At 35.8% G+C, this 24,031-nt stretch overlaps 1 protein-coding gene across 2 annotated transcripts in view; it reads right to left on the bottom strand.

The window, feature by feature from the left end:
* NDUFS4 (NADH:ubiquinone oxidoreductase subunit S4) overlaps positions 1–24,031 on the bottom strand; it is a 112,634-nt gene that overhangs the window by 67,656 nt on the left and 20,947 nt on the right. For both annotated transcript variants that reach the window (XM_019464331.2, XM_019464332.2), the window contains exon 2: positions 5,091–5,169. In XM_019464331.2, the coding sequence (XP_019319876.1) occupies positions 5,091–5,169 (79 nt within the window). The remainder of the gene's footprint in view (positions 1–5,090; positions 5,170–24,031) is intronic.

Here is a 24,031-nt window from a genome sequence, read left to right as displayed (position 1 = left end):
GTATAGTTGGGGTGTTTCTAGTTGTTGGAATTATAAATAAAGCTATTAAAAACATTTGCATGAAGGATTTTATATGAACGTAAGATTTCATTTCACTTGAGTAAACACTGAGAAGTGGGACTGCTGGGTTATATGATAAGTATATATTTAACTTTGTAAGAAACTACCACACTGTTTTCCAAAACGGCTGTACCATTTTGCATTCCCACCAGCACTGCATGCGAGTTCCAGTAGCTCTGCATCCTTGCTAGCACTTGGTATGGCAATTTTTTTAAGCCATTCAATGTATACTGTATGGTGTATATCACGGTATAGTGGTATCTCACTGTAGTTTGTTTTTTTTTTTTAATGTTTTGTTTATTTATTTATCTTAGAGAGAGAGAGACAGAAGCAGAGAGAAAGGGAGACAGGGAATCCCAAGCAGGCTCTGCTCGTTCAGCACGGAGCCTGACACAGGGCTCAAACTCACCAACCATGAGATCCTGTAGTTGTAAGTGTTGTTTAGTGTCTGGATACAACTCCTGTATCAGGTATGTTTTGTAAATATTTTCTCCTAGTCTGTGCCTTGTCTTTTCTGTCTCTTAACAATGTCTTTCAAAGAGCAGAAATTTCTAATTGTAAGGAAACACAACTTCATAATTTTTTTAAAAATGGATTTAGTTTGTATCTATAAAATATATGCCTAACACAAAGTTATAGAGAGCTTCTCCTACATTGTTTTCTAGAAGTTTTAAAATTTCTAGTTTTACATTTAGAACTATGAGTTTACATTTAGAAGTATGAGTTACTTTTTGCATATGGTACACAGTATAGATGAAGGTTTTTGTTTTGTTTTGCATTTGGGTATACAATTGTTCCATCTTCATTTGTTGTAAAGACTATTTTTTCTCAGTAATAAATCGCTTTCTAATAATTATGGCTGATGAGTAATATAAAGAGTAACCTCAAAAGAAATGAGAACCAGTTAACTGGAAATTTTTAAAACAGAAGTTTGAGAACAAGTTGTTTGGTCTAATAAAAAGGACAGAAGATTAAATTATCTTTCCAAATCTCACTCTATGAAGTTACCCAAGAAGGCACTCTTGGGGAAAGTTTACAAGTCTTCCTTCATGTTCCCAACCCTTACCCTCCAACAGTTCAGCTTTTACCTAGTTAATTACTTACTGGATTTCCCCATACAATTTATCTTGAATAAAAGGTTGAACAATCTTTCAAACGAGAAATAATTGGATTCAGTAATAAAACTAGGTAACATTTAAAATTATCCTCTGGTTTGGGGCGCCTGGGTGGCTCAGTCGGTTAAGCGGCCGACTTCGGCTCAGGTCATGATCTCGCGGTCTGTGAGTTTGAGCCCCACGTCCGGCTCTGTGCTGACAGCTCGGAGCCTGGAGCCTGTTTCGGATTCTGTGTCTCCCTCTCTCTGACCCTCCCCCATTCATGCTCTGTCTCTCTCTGTCTCAAAAATCAATACACGTTAAAAAAAAAATTAAAAAAAAAAAAATAAAGTTATCCTCTGGTTTTAAATTCCTAGGATCCATTTTACAATAACCACAAAAATTTATCCTCAACTAAGCTTAGTCCATATGCTAAAGCCCTCGGCTATAATAGGTTATCACCTGTATTAATTTTAATACATTATATAAGAATATCCAATAGAAATCATGATAATGGCCAATTAGCTTACCTTACATTAAGATTTTAGCTTTCATCCAATTTCGGGTACAAATATAACAGTAATCTTGTGTTGAGCAGTTAATGAAGATGGTATACTTAGCTAATAAATTGGTTTACATTACATATCATGTTAAAATGCTGCTTCCACATCTCCTTCTAAAATACTTATATTTACTTAACATTTTTGAAATATTCTTATCATTAATGTTAATATACAGAAGATCCCCCACCCCCACACCACCCTATCTACAGTTTTGCTTTCTGCAGTTTCAGTTACCTACAGTCAACCACAGTCCGAAAGCTAGTGATTCTCAGGGCACCAGGGTGGCTCAGTGAGTTAAACATCTGACTCGGTTTCGGCTGAGGTCATGATTCACAGTTCCTGAGATTGAGACCTGCATGCGACCCTGTGCTGACAGCACGGATCTGCTTGGGATTCTCTCTCTCCCCCTCTCTCTGCCCCTCCCCTGCTTGTACTAACATAAAAGAAGAAGAAAGAAGAAGAAGAAAGCTAGTGATTGCCCTTCTAACATATCTAAAGGTCAGTGTTAGCCAAATGCTACATCACAAAGCCTGTATCATTCACCTGACTTCATCTCACCACGTAAGCATCTTGTCATCTCACATCATCACAAGAGAGAGAGAGACCACATTCACATAACTTTTATTAGTATATTGTTACAATTGTTCTATTTTATTATTGTTGTTGTTAATTTCTTACTGTGCCTAATTTCTAAGTTAGACTTTATCATAGGTATGTATGTATAGGAAAAACATAGCATATACAGCATATATGGTATTATCCATAGTTTCAGGCATGTACTGTGGGTCTTGGAATGAATCATTCTTATTCAAAATGCATATATAATCAAGTCCAATTGCTCAATATTTCTGAAAGTACCCTTCAGTCAGTGGTCATGTCATTACTCTATCAACTGAAACATCTAGTAATGTGTAGGAACAAGAAGACTGAAACCCTTATCAGCATTATGTTACCTATTTGAGTATTTAATACAGCATTTTAATATAAACCTAAATCAATGGCTAAACCTCAGGTTTGAAAATTACCTATAGGTTTGAATTATCTGTTCAAATATTACTTCAATAGCTATGAATAATTTATGTGTAAGACTTGAATTGATTTCAGCTGGAATACCACACTGACATTTTCACTAATGCACTTCAAGACATAACAAAGCTGAGAAAAATCTACACAGGGCAAGAAGATTCATTGAAAGTATGCAACTGATATGAGATAAAAAATGCAAAACTCAAAGCGGTCTGTAAACCTCTCTGGTAGGATTTATAGCATCTTGTTTAGAACAACAGATTGCTACCTCACTCATTCTTCCAACCAGAAAGAAGAGAACTCAGAAGCATTACTGATAAACTCTATAAAATTTGAAAATTTATTATAGAGAGTAAACCCCATAATATTAGAACAAGAAGCCAGTCTCTTGGTGCTTAGAAGATAGTCATTGGAAAAATTCAAGCAGTACTGTCGTTAATTAATGAACCCATGACATGGGTAATTCATCCTCCTCTCACACATACCTCTCTCACTTCTTTTATACTTGACTAAGCAAGTGGTGTTCGACTACTATTTGAAGAGTAAGTAGATGGCCCCTGGTTGAAGAACTAAGGGATTGGTGAAAAGCCTCTAGGCAGAATGAACTGGAATGTGAATGCCCCAAAACAGGAAAACAAGTTCCAGGCTTGGTGTGGCTAGAGCACAGAGTATAAAAGACAGTGTTACAAGATAAACCTCGAGAGGAAGGCAGGCCTTAAATCATGCAAGACCTCAAGAACCATGTAAGGATTTTAATGTTAACTTCTAGGTCAGTAAGAAAACCAATGGATTTTACACACAAGAAGTGACAAAAACAGCAGTTAAAAAAGTCTGTTCTGATTATCCTTTGGAAAATGAATTAAAGGAAGATTGAAGTATCTATAGAGATCAATTTAAAAACTACTGTAGCAATCTAAGTGAAAGATGATGCTGGCCTAGACCAAGATGAAGGCAATGTGAGCAAGCAGATAGAGACAGTTTAAAGATAAAACCAACCAGCCTTAAGCCTGACATGTGAGTTTTCCAAACTATCTGTCCCTTGTCTGTTAACTCATTTGTTTATGTATCTGTTAGTATCTCTAATGGTATAAATGGTGTTTAGATCATTTTTAAGTGTGACCTATTATTTAAATTATGCTGGGGCACCTGGGTGGCTCAGTCGGTTAGGCGGCCGACTTCGGCTCAGGTCATGATCCCGCGGTCCCTGAGTTCGAGCCCTGCGTCGGGTTCTGTGCTGACTGCTCAGAGCCTGGAGCCTGTTTCAGATTCTGTGTCTCCCTCTCTCTCTGACCCTCCCCCGTTCATGCTCTCTCTCTGTCTCAAAAATAAATAAACGTTAAAAAAATTTAAAAATAAAATAAAATAAAATAAATTATGCTGGGGTGCCTGGGTGGCTCAGTCTGTTTAGCAGCTCAGGTCATGGTCTCACAATCATGAGATCAAGCCCTAAGTTGGACTCCGCACTGATCATGGAACCTGCCTGGGACTCTCTCTCTCTCTCTGCCCTTACTCTGCTCAGGTGCATGCTCTCTCTCTCTCTCTCTCTCAAAATAAACGTTTAAAAAAATGAAAAATTAAATTTTGCTTACTGAGTGATAAAAGAATGTACAATTGGAGGAAAAGTAGTTAAAAAAGATACCCACACATTTGATAATGGTAAACCAGATAAAAAATGAGAAGTATGCTTACACTATTACACATTTTTATAAGTATTAGAGACTTTACAAAATGTATGCTATTTTACAATATAGGTATAAACAAGAAGTTGTATCTAAAGTAACAGCACACATTGAAAAATTTTACAAGTGACAGTTACCAAAATTCTATCTGCTACTGATTAACAGAGTATTATTTGTTGCTAGTTGTAACCTTTCATGCATAATGTAGAAATGCAATTTGTGTGTACATATATACATATAATAACAATACAATAACTGGTCCCATAAAAACCCAATATACTTAATTTTAGGTACCACCTGGTGTCTTACAATTTAAACAGGAGTGTAGCTGAGAAAATAAAAATTACATATTCATTCATAAGTATACTCAATTTGTATTTGTTAAATTAAAATGTTCTGATTGCTACTTATAAACACCACAAAAATGAAGCCTTTTGCCATTTTAACCTCTTAATATCTTTATATGACTTAATATTTGTGTATTACACTTAACACAAATTGTCTTTATCTTTTTGTGATGAAAATTTCTTCTTAAAATTTACACACAATCTAGAAATTTAAATTCAAATCATTTTCCTAGAAGAACCCAGAACACGATACTGAAAAGCTGTTATACAAAAATAACCCTGAAGGCAGAATCACAGCCATGTACAGTAGAAAATTCTTACCAATTTTTCATCAACTGTTATGAGCTGTGCGTCTCGAGCTGGGTCCTGTGCCAGCCTCCATGTGGAAGTGCTTAATGACCTGCAGTGCAAGACTTTAAGTTAAAAAATGATCCGTGCAATGAGAAAAGAGAAGCAGAAAAATCTTACATAAACAAGCTACTAACAATATCTATCTTACAAAACAAAAAGAACAGAAAGAAAGAGAAGGCACAAAAATCCTTTCCTCCCCAATTAGTTCTATCTGCTGAGTTTCTGGCAGACTCACTTAGGAGTTCACAACAGGCTGCACTTTATGTCAGTCTATAGACTCTCTGTCACAGAAAGGCTGTCAATGACAAGTACTGAACACTGTGAGTCTATAGTAGCTGGTTTGTCACTACCAGGAAGAAAAATGCAAAGCTGTATCAACTCTTCTGGAATACTGATTCTTAAATGATGGCATCAGAAAGAAAAAGAAAAATCTCAATCATATTCTTAATGGCCTAAAGTGACCGTAAAATTATATCATGTTAACAAATAAAAAGTTTCTTCATTTTAATTTCAAAACAAAAGTAATTTAAATAGAAATGATTGGTATGATCATGTTAACTAACAGTTTGGTTTATTAGTTAACTAGTTATTAGTCTAGTCCCATATCCCATTCACAGAACTGAAGAAATTCTAAATAGTTAAAATAGAAATATTAACTCAGAAATATAATGGGCACCAAATCTAATTCCTTTATATTAGCATCATCCCAACCTCACCTGAAAGAAATTACCTAAAACAGGTTTTTTTAATTTCATGTACACACTGTAGTTTATACTAATGAATGTCAGAGCTGTCACTGATTGTGACAAGTTAGCATTTGAGATTTTTCCAAAATATTAAGCCATCCAATGTAGATTTCTTTTTCGAAAGTTAGCACCTACAATTGTGACTCAAACTTCAAAACCAATAGAATATACAGTATTGAGTTCTTTCTTTTTCAAATAAAGTATAATCACCATAATTCTGACACAACATAAATACTAATTCCTGATGCAAAACTTCATGTTCAACTTTCAACAGCTATGGTATACACAGCTTTATAGAAAATCCACCTACTAATAGCATAATTATTAACTGATAATAGAGAAGATTTTTTTGCTTTATGAACATATACTTTTTTAAATGTCAGTTATTTCCCAAAATTAATAATTAGCTATTACTTTAAATACCCTGCTCAGAAATACATATTCACGAAATACATCTAAATGGAAATTATTTTACATTTTTATACAAATAGTTAAAATATATGTTCTGGTTGTTAAATTAAAGTAGTATAATTAGCACTTTCAAAAATCTATTTACTCTGGGGGCAGGGGGAACAGCTGGGACTGGATTTCAGCTCAGGTCATGATCTCATGGTCATAAGATCTAGCCCCGCTGGGTGTGGAGCCTGACTGGGATTCTCTCTTTCCCTCTCTATCTGCCCCTCCCCTGTATGCATCTCTCTCTCTCTCTCTCTCAGAAAAAAAAAATCTATTTACTCTGGAAATCGTTAAGAGAATAACATGACAATAAAAACATTCTGAATCCTTTTAACTAAATCTATATATTGTAAGAAAAAAATTAAGGGTACCCAGGTGGCTCAGTCAGTTAAGCATCCAACTCCTTGATTTCAGCTCAAGTCATGATCATTAATTTTAATAAAGTCCAGCTCATCTATTTTTTCTTTAATGGATTTTGCTTTTAGTGCTGTATTTAAAAACTCAAAAGCAAACCAAGGTACCTAGAGTTTTATGTTATCTTCTAGAAGCTTGATAGTTATGCTTCTTCCATGTAGGTCTATGATCCATTTGAGTTAATTTTTGTGAATGGTGTAAGATCAGTGGGTAGATTATGTGGACATGTTGCAGTTCCACTTAATAAAAAGATTATTTTTTCCTTTGGATTGTCTTTGCTCCTATCTCAAAGATCAGTAATCTATTTGTGTTGAAATGTTGAAATTTGTGTTATCAATTCTATCCATTGATCTATTGGTCTATTCTTCACCAGTTCCACACTGTCTTGATCACTAAAGTCAGGATCAGACCTATAACTTTGTTATTCTTCTTCACTATTACACTGAATATTTGAGGTCTTTTGTCTTTCTATATAAGCTTAGAATCAGTTTCTTGATACTCACAATATAGCTTGCTGAGGTTTTGACTGGGATTGTGCTGAATCCACCAATTAAGTTGGGAAGAACTGGCATCTTAACATTATTGAGTCTTCCTGTCCATATATATTTACTAGGATCTTTGATTTCTTTGGTTGGAGTTTTGTAATTTTCTCACATAGATCTTGCAAATACTGTTTTTATTACTTTAAAATATACTCTTCAAAAAGCCTTAATGGTGAAAAGATAAAAAGAAACCAGTTGCATTGGAAAATATCTAAATAAGAATAAACATTACTGATTCAAAGTACTAACACTATTCTCCCTTTGAAACAAATTAACTTTATCAACTAAGAATAGTAAAATTCCCATAACCCTTGTAGCACTTTGAAAACATGGCACCATGAGGTGCCTGGGTGGCTCAGTGGGTTAAGCATCAGACACTTGATTTTGGCTAAAGTCATGCTCTCATGGCTCTTGGGATAGAGCCCCAGTTGGTTAGCACAGAGCCTCCCTGGGATTTTCTCTCTCTCCCCCTCTGTCTCTTCCCAGCTCGTGTGTGCACATACAAGCTCTCTCTCAAAATAAATAAATGAACGAACGAATGAACGAACGAACGAAAGAAAGACAACACGACTCCAAATTTCTTTGACTCTCCTCCCTCCCACCAAGAGCTGCAGGTTCCCTATTCCTAGAATCTGAACCCTGTGACTGCTTGGTCAATATAATACAGAAGTGAAAATATGTGTGTTTCCAGACCCAGGCCTTAAAAAACTAGTAGTTTTCATTTCCTGTCTCTTAGAACATGACTTCTTGGGATATTCACTCTTGGAACCCACCCACCATGTTGTAAGGAAGTCCAAGGTGCCCACAGAGAGATCCACGTCAGGAAAAATCAATAATCAATGTCACTTTGCCAGCTATGTGAATGATCCTCTAGCCCAATTTGAGAATCCTAGCAGACACCACATGGAACACAGACAAACATGCCTGCCAAACCCTGCCTAAAATGCAGATTTGTGAGCAAAACAAATGACTGTTTTTGTTTTAAGCAACTGAGTATTGGGATAGTTTGTGTCCAACTATAGAGAATGAAAACATCCCTACAAATAATTGAAGATGATGTTATAAACATTAAAATTGAACCAGTAACTTCAAAAGATCAGAAATGATCTGTTCAACTTCTAGACAAAGTTAAATTCTTAATCTTATAGAAATTATTAAGGAATCAAATCCTTAACCTTCTGAATAAACCAATTTTTAATTGTCAATTTACTGGAAATTGAATTAATCCAAATTCACATTAAATCAGAAAGTGTTTAGTTCCATAAAGAAGTATTAAATCGTAAGAAAATGTTACTAAGAATTCTAACTGAAACATTAAAATAAAAATGTGTACACATTTTCTATGTCACAATAATTATCTCAGATTTCAAATATGTTGGCATTTGGGTCAATCACCTTCAAGTTAATGATCTTGAAGCTTTTCAAGATCTTGAATCAATAGCGAAAACTTAAACTGTCATCATATTGTACTCACTAGACAGAAGCAAGCAAGAACTAACTGTTAATGGAAAAAATAAAGATGAAGGGTCAAGCGACCATTTTAATATTCTCGGAAAACATGTGGAGTGAAAGGAAAATCAAGGATACTACAAATGCTCTGGTTAAGTTCAGTGGAAGTAACAGTGAAAATAGTTTATAATCTACTCATAAATAAGTTCCTCAATTCTAATTCAGATTTATCACAAAATTTCCAATCTTTACCTACAGGACTTAATATTATCTTAAAGTGTTCCACTGGTCAGGTGAGCAAAAATTAATAATCTCCTTCTCCTGCTTACAGTTATCTTTTTTCCCATTCTTCTAAGTCAGGTGGAACTTGGAGCACAGACTAATAGCAGTTGTGCCTCTGGACACAACTCAAGCCAAAAACTCAAACTAATCCTTTGAGAGTCATCTAACAGATGAAGGAAAGATTTGTGCAAGAAGGATAAGGGTAATTATGCTTACATAAACAGACTTTGGAATGAAACTGAGGAGTAAAAGGAGAATGTGGGCAAGGTTTTGGAGGATGATAATGAAGAAACTGGAGGGCATGATAGAAAATGTAAAAAGAAATAAATATACCCAAGTTTATAACAACAGGTTATCAAAATAAATATAAATGAGGTGAAAATAAAGAGAATAAGAAACATAGATGTCATAGTGATAAAAGTAATTATATTACAAAACACAATTAATATATGAAAAGTTCACATTTAAGAAGGTCAAATCCTTGAGTTATACTGGCCAATAAAGAGTAATTCTACTGGTTTAAAATGCATTAAAGGAAGAAATTTAGTTGCTGTACTTTAGAATGTCTTGTAAATAATTGGAAGCAAATTCACCATAAAGATGTCAATTATTAATCTACAAGTTAAATATAATAATTCTAACCGAATTTTTATGTAATTAGATGATTCTCATTGGGAAGAAACAATTCACAAAAATAACTAAGAATGTTTTGAAAAACAACTAGAAGGTAGGATATGCCTTGCCAACTAATATGCTACAGTAATTAAAATATGGTAGTAGCACAGGCACAGACACGTATCATATAAACAGTACAGATCAGAGTACAAAAACAGATAATATAGATTTGTAAATCTATTATACAATTAAAGTGCAATTTCATATTAGTGGTTAAAGGATGGACTATTTAATAAATATTACTGAAAAAACTGGCTAGCCTTTCATGGAAGAAAAATGTTTGAATCCTGTATAGTTAAATCATCTACCAAAGAATTCCAAATGGATTCTGCCTCCGTGTCCCTCCCTCCGTCTCTCTCTCTCTCTCTCTCTCTCTCTCTCTCACACACACACACACACACACACACACACACACACACACAGTTTTGGATATAAATTACTGAAATCAAATATACTGGATGGAAAAGTTTTCTTAACTAACACACATGGCACAGTACCTACAAACCATGAAAAGAAAAATAACTTCAGAACAACAGAAGGTACTATGAACTAAAATAAAGGAAATATCAGAAATAATAAATACAACATACAAAGCAGATAAAACACTAATATCTAGAATATATAAAGGACTCTTAGAAAACAAGGCAAAAACCACCCCTCAAAAAAAAAGAAAGCAGAAAAAATATACATGGTAGATATTAACACTAACTATATCAATAATCACTTTAGGAATGGTATAAATATACCAACTGAAAGAGGAAATGTGACAGAGTGGATTAAAAAAACCAAGAACCAACTATATGTTGCCTAAGGGAAACCCATTTTAAATACAGAGACACAGACAGATTAAAAGTAAAGAGATGGATAGGGCACCTGGGTGGCTCAATCGGATAAGCATTCAACTCTTGATTTTGGCTCAGGTCATGATCTAAGGGTTCATGGGATCAAGCCCTGAGTCAGGCTCTGTGCTGACAGGACGGAGTCTTCTTGGGATTCTCTCTCTCCCCCCTCCCACCTTCTGCCCCTCCCCTGCTGTCTCAAAATAAATAAATATATTTCTTAAGTTGAAGACATGGAGAAAGACATACCATGCTAACAGTAATCAAATCTTACTGCAATAGCAATATTAATCTCAGACAAACTAGACTTCAGAACAAGGAAAATTATCAGGAATAGGGGCATGTGGCTGACTTAATTGGTAAAGACTCTTGATCTCAGGGTCATGAGTTGAGCCTCACATGGAGTGTAGAGATTACTTTTAAAAAATTATCAGGAATAAAAAGGGGTATTATATCATAAGAAAGGGTCAATTTTCTAAGACGACATTAACATTCCTTAAAGTATATATGCCTAAGAGCATAGCAAAACATATGCTGCAAAAATCCAAAGAGCTACAAAGAGCTACAAGGAGAGCTACAAGGAAGACAAATTCCTTATTGTAGTTGGAAACTTCAACACTCTTCTAACAGTAACTGACAGAGCCAGCCAGCAGAATATCAGTAAGGATACAGTTGAACTGAAGAGCACCATCAATCAAATGGATTTAATTGACATTTACAGAATACTTCATCCAACAACAGCAGCATACACATCCTTCTAAGCTCACATGGAACATTCACCAAGATAGGCCACATTCTGAGCCATAAAACACACCTTAACAAATTTAAAAGAGAAATCACACAATGTATGCCAGTAGTCAAAAAAGGAGTTAAACTAGAAACCAATAACAGAAAACTGGAAAATCCTCATTATTTGGAGATTAAGTAATACACCTCTAAATAAATTATGGGTCAAAGAAGTCTCAGAGAAATTTTAAAATATTTTGAACTAAATGAAAATGAAAATACAGCTTTTCAAAATCTGTGGGATGCAGCAAATAGGGTGTTTAGAAACTTACAACATTGAACCCATACATTACAAAGAAAGTCAAAATTCCATAATCCAAGTTTTTAAGAAAAAGAACTAGAAAAGTGCAATATAAAACTAAGGCAAACAGAAGAAAAAATAATAAAAATTACAGCAGAAATCAATGAAATTATAAACAGGAAGTTGGTTAAAAAAAAAAATCAACAAAACCAAAACCTGTTCTTTAAAAAGATCAGAGGAACTGATAAGTCTCTGGCCAGGCTAACCAAGAAAAAAGAGAGAAGACAAAAGTTACCAGTATCAAAAACAAAAGAGGTGTCATCACTATTGACACCACAGATATTAAAGAGACCATAAAAAATAGGGGCGCCTGGGTGGCTCAGCTGGGGCGCCTGGATGGCTCAGTTGGTTAAGTGTCCAACTTCGGCTCAGGTCATGATCTCACAGTTCATGGGTTGAGCCCCATGTCAGGCTCTGTGCTGATAGCTCAGAGCCTAGGGCCTGCTTCTGATTCTGTGTCTCCCTCTCTCTCTGCCCCTCCTCCACTCATGCTCCGTGTGTCTGTCTGTCTCTCTCTCTCTCTCTCTCTCTCTCTCTGTCTCAAAAATAAACATTAGGGGCGCCTGGGTGGCTCAGTCGGTTAAGTGTCCGACTTCGGCTCAGGCCAGGATCTCGCGGTTCGTGAGTTCAAGCCCCAAGTCAGGCTCTGTGCTGATGGCTCAGAGCCTGGAGCCTGTTTCAGATTCTGTGTCTCCCTCTCTCTCTGCCCCTCCCCCATTCATGCTCTGTCTCTGTTTCAAAAATAAATAAACGTTAAAAAAAAAAATTAAAAAAATAATAATAAAAAATTTAAAAAATAAACATTAAAAAATTTAAAAATAAAGGGATAATAAAAAATATTATAAATACCTCTGTGCCCAAAAATGTAATAACTTAGATGAAATAAACTAATTATTTGAAAAACACAAACTACTAAAACTCACACAAGGAGACATAACCTGACTAGGCCTATAGCTGTTAAAGAAATTGAATCAGTAATTAATGACATTCCAAAAAAAAAAAAAAAGCAAACACCAGGCCTAGACAGTGCTATTCTCTACAACCTTTTCCAGAAAACAAAAGCAAGGGAACATGTTTTAACATATTCTATGAGATCACCATTATCTTAATACCAACACAAAGGGGGAAAGACACACACACACACATTAAAAAAAGGAAAACTATAGACCATGATCTCTTATGAACACATGCAAAAATCCTCAACAAAATATTCACACACTGAATCCAACAATGTATAAAAAGATTTATATATCATGACCAAATGGGATTTATTCCAGGTATGCAAGAATGGATCAGTATTTGAAAATCAACTGATGTAATCCAGTACATCAACATGCTAAAAAAGAAAAATCATGTGATCATACTGTCACATAAAAAAAATCTGACAAAATCCAACACCCATGCATACTACAAACTCTCATCAAACTAGGAACAGAGGGGAACTTCCAAAACTCATAAAGAACACATACATGAAATCTACAACTAACATACTTAAAGGTAACTATTCCCAAGACTGGGAAAAAGGCAGGATATCCCCTCTCGCTACTCCTATTTAACACTGGATTGGAAGTCTTAGCTAATGGCAATAAGACAATAAAATGAAATAGTAAGTATACATATTGGGATACAAAATATAACACTGTCCTAGTTTACAGAGGACAACGTTGTCTGTAAAGAAAAATCCCAAAGAATTATCAAAAAACAACCTAGAGCTAAAAAGTAATTAAATAGCAATTTGTGGGATATGTTAATACATAAAACCAACTGCCTTCTTATACAACTAGCAATGAATAACTGGAATTTGATATTTAAAATGCAATACATTTGCATTAGCATCAAAAAATAAATATTTAGGGGTAAATCTAACAAAATACATATGAGATCTATATGAATAAAACCAGAAAACTGATGAAAGATCACAACATATCTAAATAAATGAAGGTACATTCCATGTTCATGGATAGAAAGACTCAATACTGTTAAGGCATCAATTCTCCAACTTGATGTACACATCCAACACAACAAATCAAAATTCCATCAAGTTATTTCATGGATATTGGCAAGCGAATTCTAAATTCATGTGGAAAGCAAGACAAAAGACACAGGACACCTGGATGACTTAGTCGGTTAAGCATCTGACTTCAGCTCAGGTCATGATCTCATGACTTTTGGGTTCGAGCCCATGTCAGGCTCTGTGCTGACAGCTCTGAGCCTGAAGCCTGCTTTGGATTCTATGTATCCTTCTCTTTCTCTCTGCCCTCCCCCACTCGTGCTCACCTGCACAAACACGCTCTCTCTCTCTCTCAAAAATAAACATTTTTGGGGCGCCTGGGTGGCGCAGTCGGTTAAGCGTCCGACTTCAGCCAGGTCACGATCTCGCGGTCCGTGAGTTCGAGCCCCGTGTCAGGCTCTGGGCTGATGGCTCGGAGCCTGGAGCCTGTTTCCGATTCTGTGTCTCCCTCTCTCTCTGCCCCTCCCCCGTTCATGCTCTGTCTCTCTCTGTCCAAAAATAAATAAAAAAAAAAAAAAAATAAACATTTTTAAAAAATCCTTTTTTAAAAAGAAAGACAAAAGACCCCAAATAGTCCACATAATACTGAAAAAGAATAACAAAGTAAGAGGACTAAACACTGATTTCAGATTCATTACACACATCACTAATCAAGATAGCATGGCACTGGTAGAAGAATAAGCAAATAGATCAATAGAACATACCAATAAGTAGCCCAGAAATAGACTACTCTAATATAATCAACCAATCTTTGAGATAGGAGCAAAGACAATCCAATGGAAAAAAGGTAATCTTTCTATTAAGTGGAACTGCAACATATCCACATACAGAAAAAGTTATCCACCCACTAACCTTACACTGTTCACAAAAATTAACTGAAACTGGATCATAGACCTAAATGGAAGAAGCAAAACTATCAAGCTTCTAGAAATTAACATAGAACTCTAGGCACCTTGGTTTGCTTTTGAGTTTTTAGATACAGCACTAAAAGCAAAATCCATGAAAGAAAAAATAGATGAGTTGGACTTTTTAAAAATTAACAGCTTCTGCTCTGCAAAAGATGCTTTAAGACAATAAAAAGACAAGCACAGACTGGAAGAAAGTATTTGTAAAACACATATCTGATGAAGAATTTGAATCTAAAACATACAAAGGGGTGCCTGGGTGGCTCCATTGGATTGAGCATCCAACTTTGGCTCAGGTCATTATCTCACAGTTTGTGGGTTTGAGCCCCGCATCAGGCTTTGTGCTGACAGCATAAACCCTGGAGCCTGCTTCAGATTCTGTGTCTCCCTCTCTCTCAGCCCCTCCCCCACTCATGCTCTGTCTCTGTCAAAAATAAACATTAAACATACAAAGAACTCTCCAAATTCAACAAAAAAAATGGTCCAGTTTTAAAGTATGCAAAAGATCTGAATAGATACCTCACCAAAGAAGATATATAGATGGCAAATAATCATATGAAAAGTTGTTCAACATATTTCATTAGGGAATTGAATTCAAACAATGAGATGCCACTATGCACCTATTAGAATGGCTAAAATCCAAAAAACTGACAACACCCAAATACTGACAAGCATGTGGAGCAACAAGAAGTCTCATTCATGCTAGTGGGAATGCAAACGGCACAGCCACTTTATAGCACAGTTTGGCAGTTTCTTACAAAACTTAACATACAATCCAGCAACTGTGCTATGAGTTATTTACCCAATTGAAATGAAAGCATATGTCTACACAAAAATCTGCACAAGGATTATTTATCACAGCTTTATTCATTATTGCCCAAAACTGAAAGTAACCAAGATGTCCTTCTATAGGTCAACTGGTAAACTGTGGTGGAGCCATACAATGGAATAGAATTCAGTGAGAAAAAGAAATTGGCTGGAGAAAGTATTTGCAAATTACATATCTGACAAGGGATATCCAGAATATAGGGGCACCTGGGTGGCTTAGTCAGTTAAGCGATCAACTTTGGCTCAGGTCGTGATCTCAAAGTTCGTGGGTTTAAGCACAGAGCCTGTTTCAGCTCCTCTGTCTCTCTCTGCCTCTCTCTCTCAAAAATAAACATTTAAAATATTTTTTTAAATGAGAAAATGACTTAACAGACATTTCTCAAAGGGAGATACACAAAAGGCCAATAAACATATGAACCACTGTTCAACACATCACTAATTATCAGGGAAATGCAAGTCAAAACCAAAAGATACATCATACTCATTAGAAAGGGGAAGGAAGGAAGGAAGGAAGGAAGGGAGGGAGGGAGGGAGGGAGGAAGGAGCAAGTGCTAGCAAGGATGTGAAGAAAATGGAACCACTAGTGGGAATGTACAATAGTGTAGATGCTATGGAAAACAGTGTGACAATTCATAAACAAAAAAAAAAAAAATTAGAAATACAATTACCAAATGATCTAGCAATTCTACTTCTGGATATATATTTAGAAGAACTGAAAGCAGGATCTGACTAGATATTTGTTCACCAATGTTTAGAGCAGCATTATTCACATTAGCCAAAAGGCAGAAGAAACCCACAGATGGGATGAATGGATTAAAAATAATTTAGTGTAGGGGTGCCTAGGTGGCTTAGTTGGTTAAGGGTCCAACTCTTTTCTTTTTTAAATGTTTATTTTTGAGAGAGAGAGAGAGAGAGAGAGAGAGAGAGAGACTGAGAGAGAGAATGAGCAGGGGAGGGGCGAAGAGAAAGGAAGACACAGAATGTGAAATAGGCTCCAGGCTCTGAGCTGTCAGCACAGAGCCTGACATGGGGCTCAAACCCACAAACCGTTGAGATCATGATCTGAGCCAAAGTCAGACGTTTAACCAACTGAGCTGCCCAGGCACCCCTTAAGTGTCCAACTCTTGATTTCAGCTCAGGTCATGATCTCATGGTTAGCCCCCCACTGGGCTCTGTGCTGACAGGACAGAGCCTGCTTGGGATTCTCTCCCTCTTTCTCTGTCCTTCCCCTGCGCACATGCTCACTCTCACTCTCATAAAGTAAATATTAAAAAAATAATTTAGTATATACATACAACAAAATACTCTTAAAAAGAAAGGATATTCTGACACATGCTACAACACCGAGGAACCCTAAAGAAAGGGTTATATCACATGCTAGGTGATATAAGCCAGTCACAAAAGGACAGTGTATGATTCCACTCAATATGAAGTACGTAGAGTAGTGATATTCATAAAAACAAAAAGTAGAATGGTGGTTGCCAGGGACTGGGAGGAGAGGAGAATTGATAGTTATTGTTTAATGGGTATAGAGTTTTAGTTTTAGAAGTTGAAAAAAGGTTCTGGAGGTGATGGTAGTGATGGTTGCACAACAATATGAATGTACTTATGTCACTGAACTACACTTAAAAATGGTTAAAATGGTAAACTTTGTATTATGTAAATTTTACAATTTTTAAAAATATACGCCTTGTAAAGAAACTGTTTACCTTGTTTACACTACTAACAAAGAGGAATACACCCATACAAGTTTGTCAAAGCTACTGATTTATAGCTTTGCCTAGAGAAAGCTTCTTCACGTATGTACGTAGGTCTATATATAATCAATGTCTTCACACATTTTTATTTAAGTTTTTATTTATTATTTTGAGAGAGAGAGAGAGAGAGAGAGAGAGAGAGAGAGAAGGGAAAGGACAGAGAGAGAGGGAGAGGCAGAGAGTTCCAAGCAGGCTCCCCAGCACAGAACCTGACGTAGGGCTCGAACTCATGAACTATGATCATGATCTGAGCCGAAACCTAGAGCTGGATGTTCAACTGACTGAGCCACCCAGGCACACCAATCTCTTCACAAATTTTTAGAAGATCAAATTGAAGATGTTGAACTTCAATATGATTACTCATCTGTACTGCCTCAGGTAGCATATTTTCCAAAAAAAATATGCATGTCTGGAGGTACCTGGGTGGCTCAGTTGGTTAAGCGTTCAACTTCAGCTCAGGTCATGGTCTCGCGGTGAGTTCAAGCCCCACCTTGGGCACTGTGCTGACAGCTGGGAGTCTGGAGCCTGCTTCAGGTTCTGTGTCTCCTCCTCTCTCTCTGCCCCTCCCCTGCTCATGCTCTGTCTCTCAATAACAAACATTAAAAATTTGTTCAAAAAAAAATATGCATGTCAAGTGCACGTCTATGTAACACGAAATAAGTGATACTTTATTAACATACTAATACCAATTACCACCCTAGTGATTTTTCAGACCATTGCTTTGGCACCATTATTCAACACATGTTTTTCATAATAATAATTGATACTTTTCATGTTATCAATAGAGCAAATTTTCTTTAATATATCAATGATTATAAAGAACAGAACACAAGGAAAAGCAAGCCCAGGATGAACAAACTGACCACTCTAGTCAAGTAACTATTGGACATTTTCAATGAGGTTACCTACCTCATTTACCTTTTAGCATCAAGAGCCTTAATTCATCACAGTAGTTCTTACTTCAGAGGTACTATCTTTAACAAACAAACAAAACAAAACAAAAAAAGATTCTGCTAATCAACCACACAAAATTCTCTATGTTCCTCACAAGGCTTATGTGTGAACCATTACAGTTGTGCCCAGTATTCTAGTTCTCATTCCATGCATATGGCAAGATTACACTTCACCACCATCTCTAAAGTTAGGTGTGGGCATGTGACTTATTTCAGCCAATGAAAGAAAAGGAAGTGGCACTATTTAGTAGCTTTAAAAGTCAGTGCATAATTGCCTATCTCTTTTCCCCTGTCAGAGAAACCAATTGCCTTTTTTCCTCTGTCAGAGAAAACAACAGTGGTCAGTGAGGACAAACAGTGGAGAAGTAGAGCTTCTGGCTGTCCCACTAGGGATATGAAACATGAACAATAAATAAATCTGTTAGTTTTAGCCACAGATATTGTGGGGTTTGGTATCTTAACTGATATAGCTTGATAAGCAATTCTCTTTTCAAGTACTTCTCTAGGGAATGCCATATGAGAACTTAAGTTGTATAATGCCTGTTTCACACTGACTGTTTGAGGTTGGAAGTATTACACATTGAGAGTTTACTATTTTCAAGTGAATCAAGATGTCCCTTTTAAAAAGCACATTTTTGGTCTTTAAGGGCCACGTGATTTATTTTCTTATAGCTTCAAAGGAAAAAAAACGGATCAAAAAGTCAAGAGACAATTTGCTTCACACCAGCTTTAATGCTACTGTTTCATCTTGGACAGCTTATCTAATTTAAAAGAAAAAAAAAAAAGCAATGTATTTTATCCTCATTTATCTTCACTTTGAAGTATTCCAACTTGTCGCTTATTTGCTCCAGTTTAGGAATCTTTTGGTTTAAAACTTCTAACTGCCATAAAACCATTGGGATTATGTTTGAATCATAAATATATTTTAAAATAAAATTCCATCACAGAAAATGTGCTGAAATTATAAGACATGAAAACTGAACAGACTAGCACTCATCATCTAGCAATAACCATCAAAGAGAAAGCTAGTTGGTAGGTGCTGCTGACTCTTCAATTCATAGATAAAGTATCCGTCCTTTAGCAAACCTAGCACTCTTGGGCACGCAATTTCTTAAAGTCAATGATTACATGATTGAGAGTAATTACAAATACATTTAGAAGAAAAAAATCACTAATTTTTTTTTTTTTAACTTCATGACACAATTGGGAAAACAGCCATGTAGTAACTCAGTAAATCAGTCAAGACCCATGTTAAAACTTCAGATCTGCCACTTAAAGAGTAATATGATCTTGAACAAATTACTTCACAATTCTGCATTTCAATTTCCTCATCTGCAAAAATAAGGATAATAATAACCCACAGAATGAGTGGCAGAATTACATAGCCTGTTAAGTAACAGGTATGGAGTGTGGGGTGTACAGAAATGTTCACTTCTTCCCCCCATTAACAACATTATCAGCTCATTTAGGGGCAAGAGAGAAAAGGGAACCCTATAAAAGATTGACAAACACATCTTTTCCAGATTTTCTCTAAAGAATGTAAACAGCTAACTTTCCTTTTTCTGTCCAATTCACTATAAAGTACTACCAAATCCACTCCTGTCCTTATTCCCTCCCACCTTGACCAATAAAACAACCACACCTTGACCAATAAAACAATCACTTAATTGGTGACCCTGATTCTAGTCTTATCATCTTTAAAGGCATCTTCCACATCACCAAGTAATTACAACCAATCATTCCACTCCACTACTTAAAATCCTTCATTGGCTGGTGGTAATTTATCTTAAAATATGGATGGAGTACTGTGATATATATAATTTACTTTCAAATAGCTTAGGTAAAAAAAGAATATACGTGTATGTCCATTTTGCTCATATACATACATATGCATATACAGTCATATATGTAAATTTTATACATATAATACATAAATGCAAAATGAGCAAAAAACAGCAAAATATTAACAATGATAAACCTAAGTGGTGGGTTTATGGATTCATTGTAGTCTAACTTTTTTGTATAAGATTTTAATAAAAACTTGAAAACCTGAGGGGTGCCTGGCTGGCTCAGTCAGTAGAGCATGCAACTCTTGATCTCAGGGTTGTAGGTTCAAACCCCATGCTGTGGGTAAATTACTTAAAAAAATAAACCTTATAAAAAGTTGAAAAAGCAAAATGAAAAATATTATTAGTATGCTTTATTTATGGAAAAATGGAAAGAGTAAAAATGTATTTACTTGAATATGCACAAACTCCAAGCATAGGAAATTATTAACAGTGATTTCTTGGTGGGTGGGGAAAGCAGTGGGAAATGAGCAAACAGGAAACAGAGATGAGAAAGACTCATACAATTTACATACACAGAATTCTATGACTGCATTATCTCTTTAAAATATTACACTGAAAAGTAATGTTGACCATAGTTTTACACACTGCATACTGTGAGGATTAAGTGAGACAATGTATATAAAGCTTTAGTAAGTGCTTGGCACTTGGTCAAGGCTCAGTAAATGTTAGCTAGTCCAGCTGTTGAAAAAAAAATAAATCTTCAGTATTAATAGTACCATCTAATATGTACCAGTTAATTTTAATCTACACCCTCAGATGGTTAGTTGTGCTCTCCAGAAATGACTACTTATGAACATGAATTCCAAATCACCACTATCAACATTTATATCGAAGGATTTTTTTGATTGGTCAAAGGCAAGACTGAAATTATTTTTCCTTGATGAAATGACTGGAATTTGAAATATATGACTGCTAGGAAAACCACGTGGGCACCACTAAGAAAGTTTAACAATTTAGCAAGCTCAGCAGCCTAGACTTTTCGAACAACACTCAGTACCATTTGGGCCCAGGATCTCCCACTTCAAAGAAGCCACTGTTGTCTAACATGACCATTCTTGCTATCAGACTACTGCTACTGTTTATCTTTTAGTGAACCAAGTCTCTCATCACAGAGTCTTCATGGAGGACCCTGCTATCTGACTTGACAGCACACCATTCTGTCACCCACACCACAGGCCCAAAATGGAGTCATTTATGCTGGGGCCAAGTCACCAAACTGGGGCTTAATATCCAACTAATTGCAGTTTCAGCCTCCCCCAGAAATGTGGTTTTAAACAGTCGGGAATTTACTGGTCAGCACCAATGAGGTAATATGGGCCTGTCTCCATTCCCCAAAGGAAGATGAGATAATCAACCTAATAAGACCCTCTCCCCACTCCAAGGTAGGTGACCTTACCCCAAAAAATCCTTTCTTCTGTTTATTTTTTTTTTTTAATTTTTTAAGGCTTATTTACTTTTGAGAGAGAGACAGAGTATGAGCAGGGGAGGGGCAGAGAAAGAAAGAGACACAGAATCTGAACCAGGCTCCAGGCTCTGAGCTGTCAGCACAGAGCCCGACACGGGGCTCGAACCCACGAACTGTGAGATCATGACCTGAGCCAAAGTCGCATGCTCAACCAACTGAACCACCCAGGCGCCCCATCCTTTCTTCTGTTTGTAACTTCCTTGTCGTGCTTTTAAAAACCTTTGCCTTTCTGTACTCTCTGGAGCACCTTTCTAGACAGCATGCTGACCAATCCATGAATAAACCCAATTAGATCTTTAAAATTTACTTGGTTGAATTTTTGTTAACAATTCCTATCATCAGAAGTCGGTACCATCTACCTTTAGTGAACCAAGGCATCACCTCATAGAGCTAATAAGAAGATTAAATGAGGTATAAATGATAATAAGCACTTAACACAGTTTTTAATCTATTCCAAGTAAAATTACCAGCAATCATTATTACTTTGAGAAACTAAAGTTGTTAAATCAACAATTCCATTTAGAAGTTTTAAGTTTTTATTAGATTAACCCTAGAATTCATACCAATTCTAAGACATGGATTCAACTACAAAAAAATTTTCACATTAAAAACAAAAAAATTTCAGATTAAAAACAATTGGGGGCACCTGGGTGGCTCAGTCAATTAAGTGTCTGACTTCAGCTCAGATCATGACCCCACAGTTTGTCAATGTGAACCACACACCGGGCTCTCTGCTGTCAGCACAGAGCCCATTTGGGATACTCTGTCCCCCTTTCTCCTTGCCCCTCCCCCCACCTCAAAAATAAACATTTTTTTAAAAAAGCTTTAAAAATAACTAAACAACAATTAATTTCCCAAAATAGCTATAGTAGATGTTTGCTACCTGTGACCTGTTTTAGAGCATTTTTTGACATCAGGAACAAATCAAAGAAAGATTTAGTGGGGTGCCTGAGTGGCTCAGTTGGTTAAGCAGCCAACTCTTGACTTCCGTTCAGCTCAGGATCTCACAGTTGGTGAGTTTGAGCCCCACATCAGGCTCTGTGCTGACACTGGGGAGCCTGCTTGGGATTCTCTCTTCCTCTCTCCCTGCCTCTCCCCACCTCATGCTTTCTCAAAATAAATAAACGTTAAAAAAAGGAAAGATTTAGTAATAAATTACTATGTCTAAAGATGAGTTAATAAAAGAAAAACTGAAAATATTCTGTACTAGTTTAGCAAAGCAGTGCAACTTTGAAATACAGTATTATTTTTAAAATAATGTATGTCTGTAAAGTTAATTTGTTTAAACAAATTCAAATAGAATCTAAAAAAACCAAAAGTGTAAAATACAATCTAGACTTACCACTTCATAAACATAACACAACAATATATATGCACAAGAGCACAAAAAGCTACATAAAAACAAAGGCACACACACACACACAGAAAACTTCATAGTGGTTAGCTTAATAAAGAAAATAGGCTGTTATTATTCAACTAATAGTTTTATAGGCACTGATACCATTAAAAAAAAAAAAAAAACAACAATCACTGTAAAATGTATCCAAATCCAGTCAGTAAAACTGCAGACTGATAATCCTGAACAAAGTAATTAAAAATTGCACTGACTTCAGAAAATTACTTAGCTAAACACCTAAGTCTATTGTCAGGTGTATATACAATTTGATTTCAATCACAAAACTAATATAATCAATAAGAAAACGAGACATGAAACCAGTACTTTTTCCTTTGACCTTTCATAATTACATTCCATCTTTTAAAAATATTCACCTAAAGAAGATTTTGTTTTGAAATATAATTGACATAAATAGCATATTAGTTTCAGGTATACAACATAATGATTCACTATTTGTATATATTATGAAATGATAATCACAGTGAGTCTAGTTAACATCCATCACCACACACAGTTACAAATTTTTTTGTGATGAGAACTTTCAAGACCTACTCTTTTAGCAACTTTCAAATATGCTATAGTCACTATGCTATACCTTAAAAAGATGCTTTGACTTTACATTTTCCTGACGAATATCCAGGCAATAAAATATTCTTTGAAGAAAAATCTAATGATCTGGCAAGAGCTAATACTTCAATTACAAAGTAGTATATCTATGTTCAAAAAGCCCAGATGAACTCTGCTGACCATATATTTAAGAATGTAGGGATGCCTGGCTGGCTTAGTTGGTAGAGTGTGCAACTCTTGATCTCAGGGTTTTGAGTTCAAGCCCCACATTAGGTGTAGAGATTACTTAAAAATAAAATCTTGAAAGAAAGAAAGAGAAAAAGAAAGAAAGAAAGCCAAAATTCTAATTCTTATTCTCAATTAATCAAAAATGATGATTAATTAAAACATCTATGTTGGGGCACCTGCCTGGCTCAGTTAGTAGAGCATGCAACTCTTGATCTTGAGGTTACGAGTTTGAGCTCCACATTGGGCACAGAAAAAATAAAATCTTGAAAGAGAGAGATACAGACAGACAGGAAGGGAAGAAAGGGAAAGAGAAAAAGAAACAAGCATCTATGTCTTATGCACAGTGCTAGACTCCGTAGCTAGCTTTAAAATTTTTATTGGATAAAGGCAGACATATAAACAATACTATCAATGTCACTGCTTTGAATGCTAGTAGTAATTTCTATGATAATGGTACATAT

Source organism: Panthera pardus, unplaced genomic scaffold, assembly GCF_024362965.1.
Source record: "Panthera pardus isolate Hobbes unplaced genomic scaffold, ASM2436296v1 HiC_scaffold_2, whole genome shotgun sequence".
Lineage (NCBI taxonomy): Eukaryota > Metazoa > Chordata > Mammalia > Carnivora > Felidae > Panthera > Panthera pardus.
The sequence above is the reverse complement of the archived record's forward strand: the minus strand, read 5'-3'. Positions and strand labels throughout refer to the sequence as shown.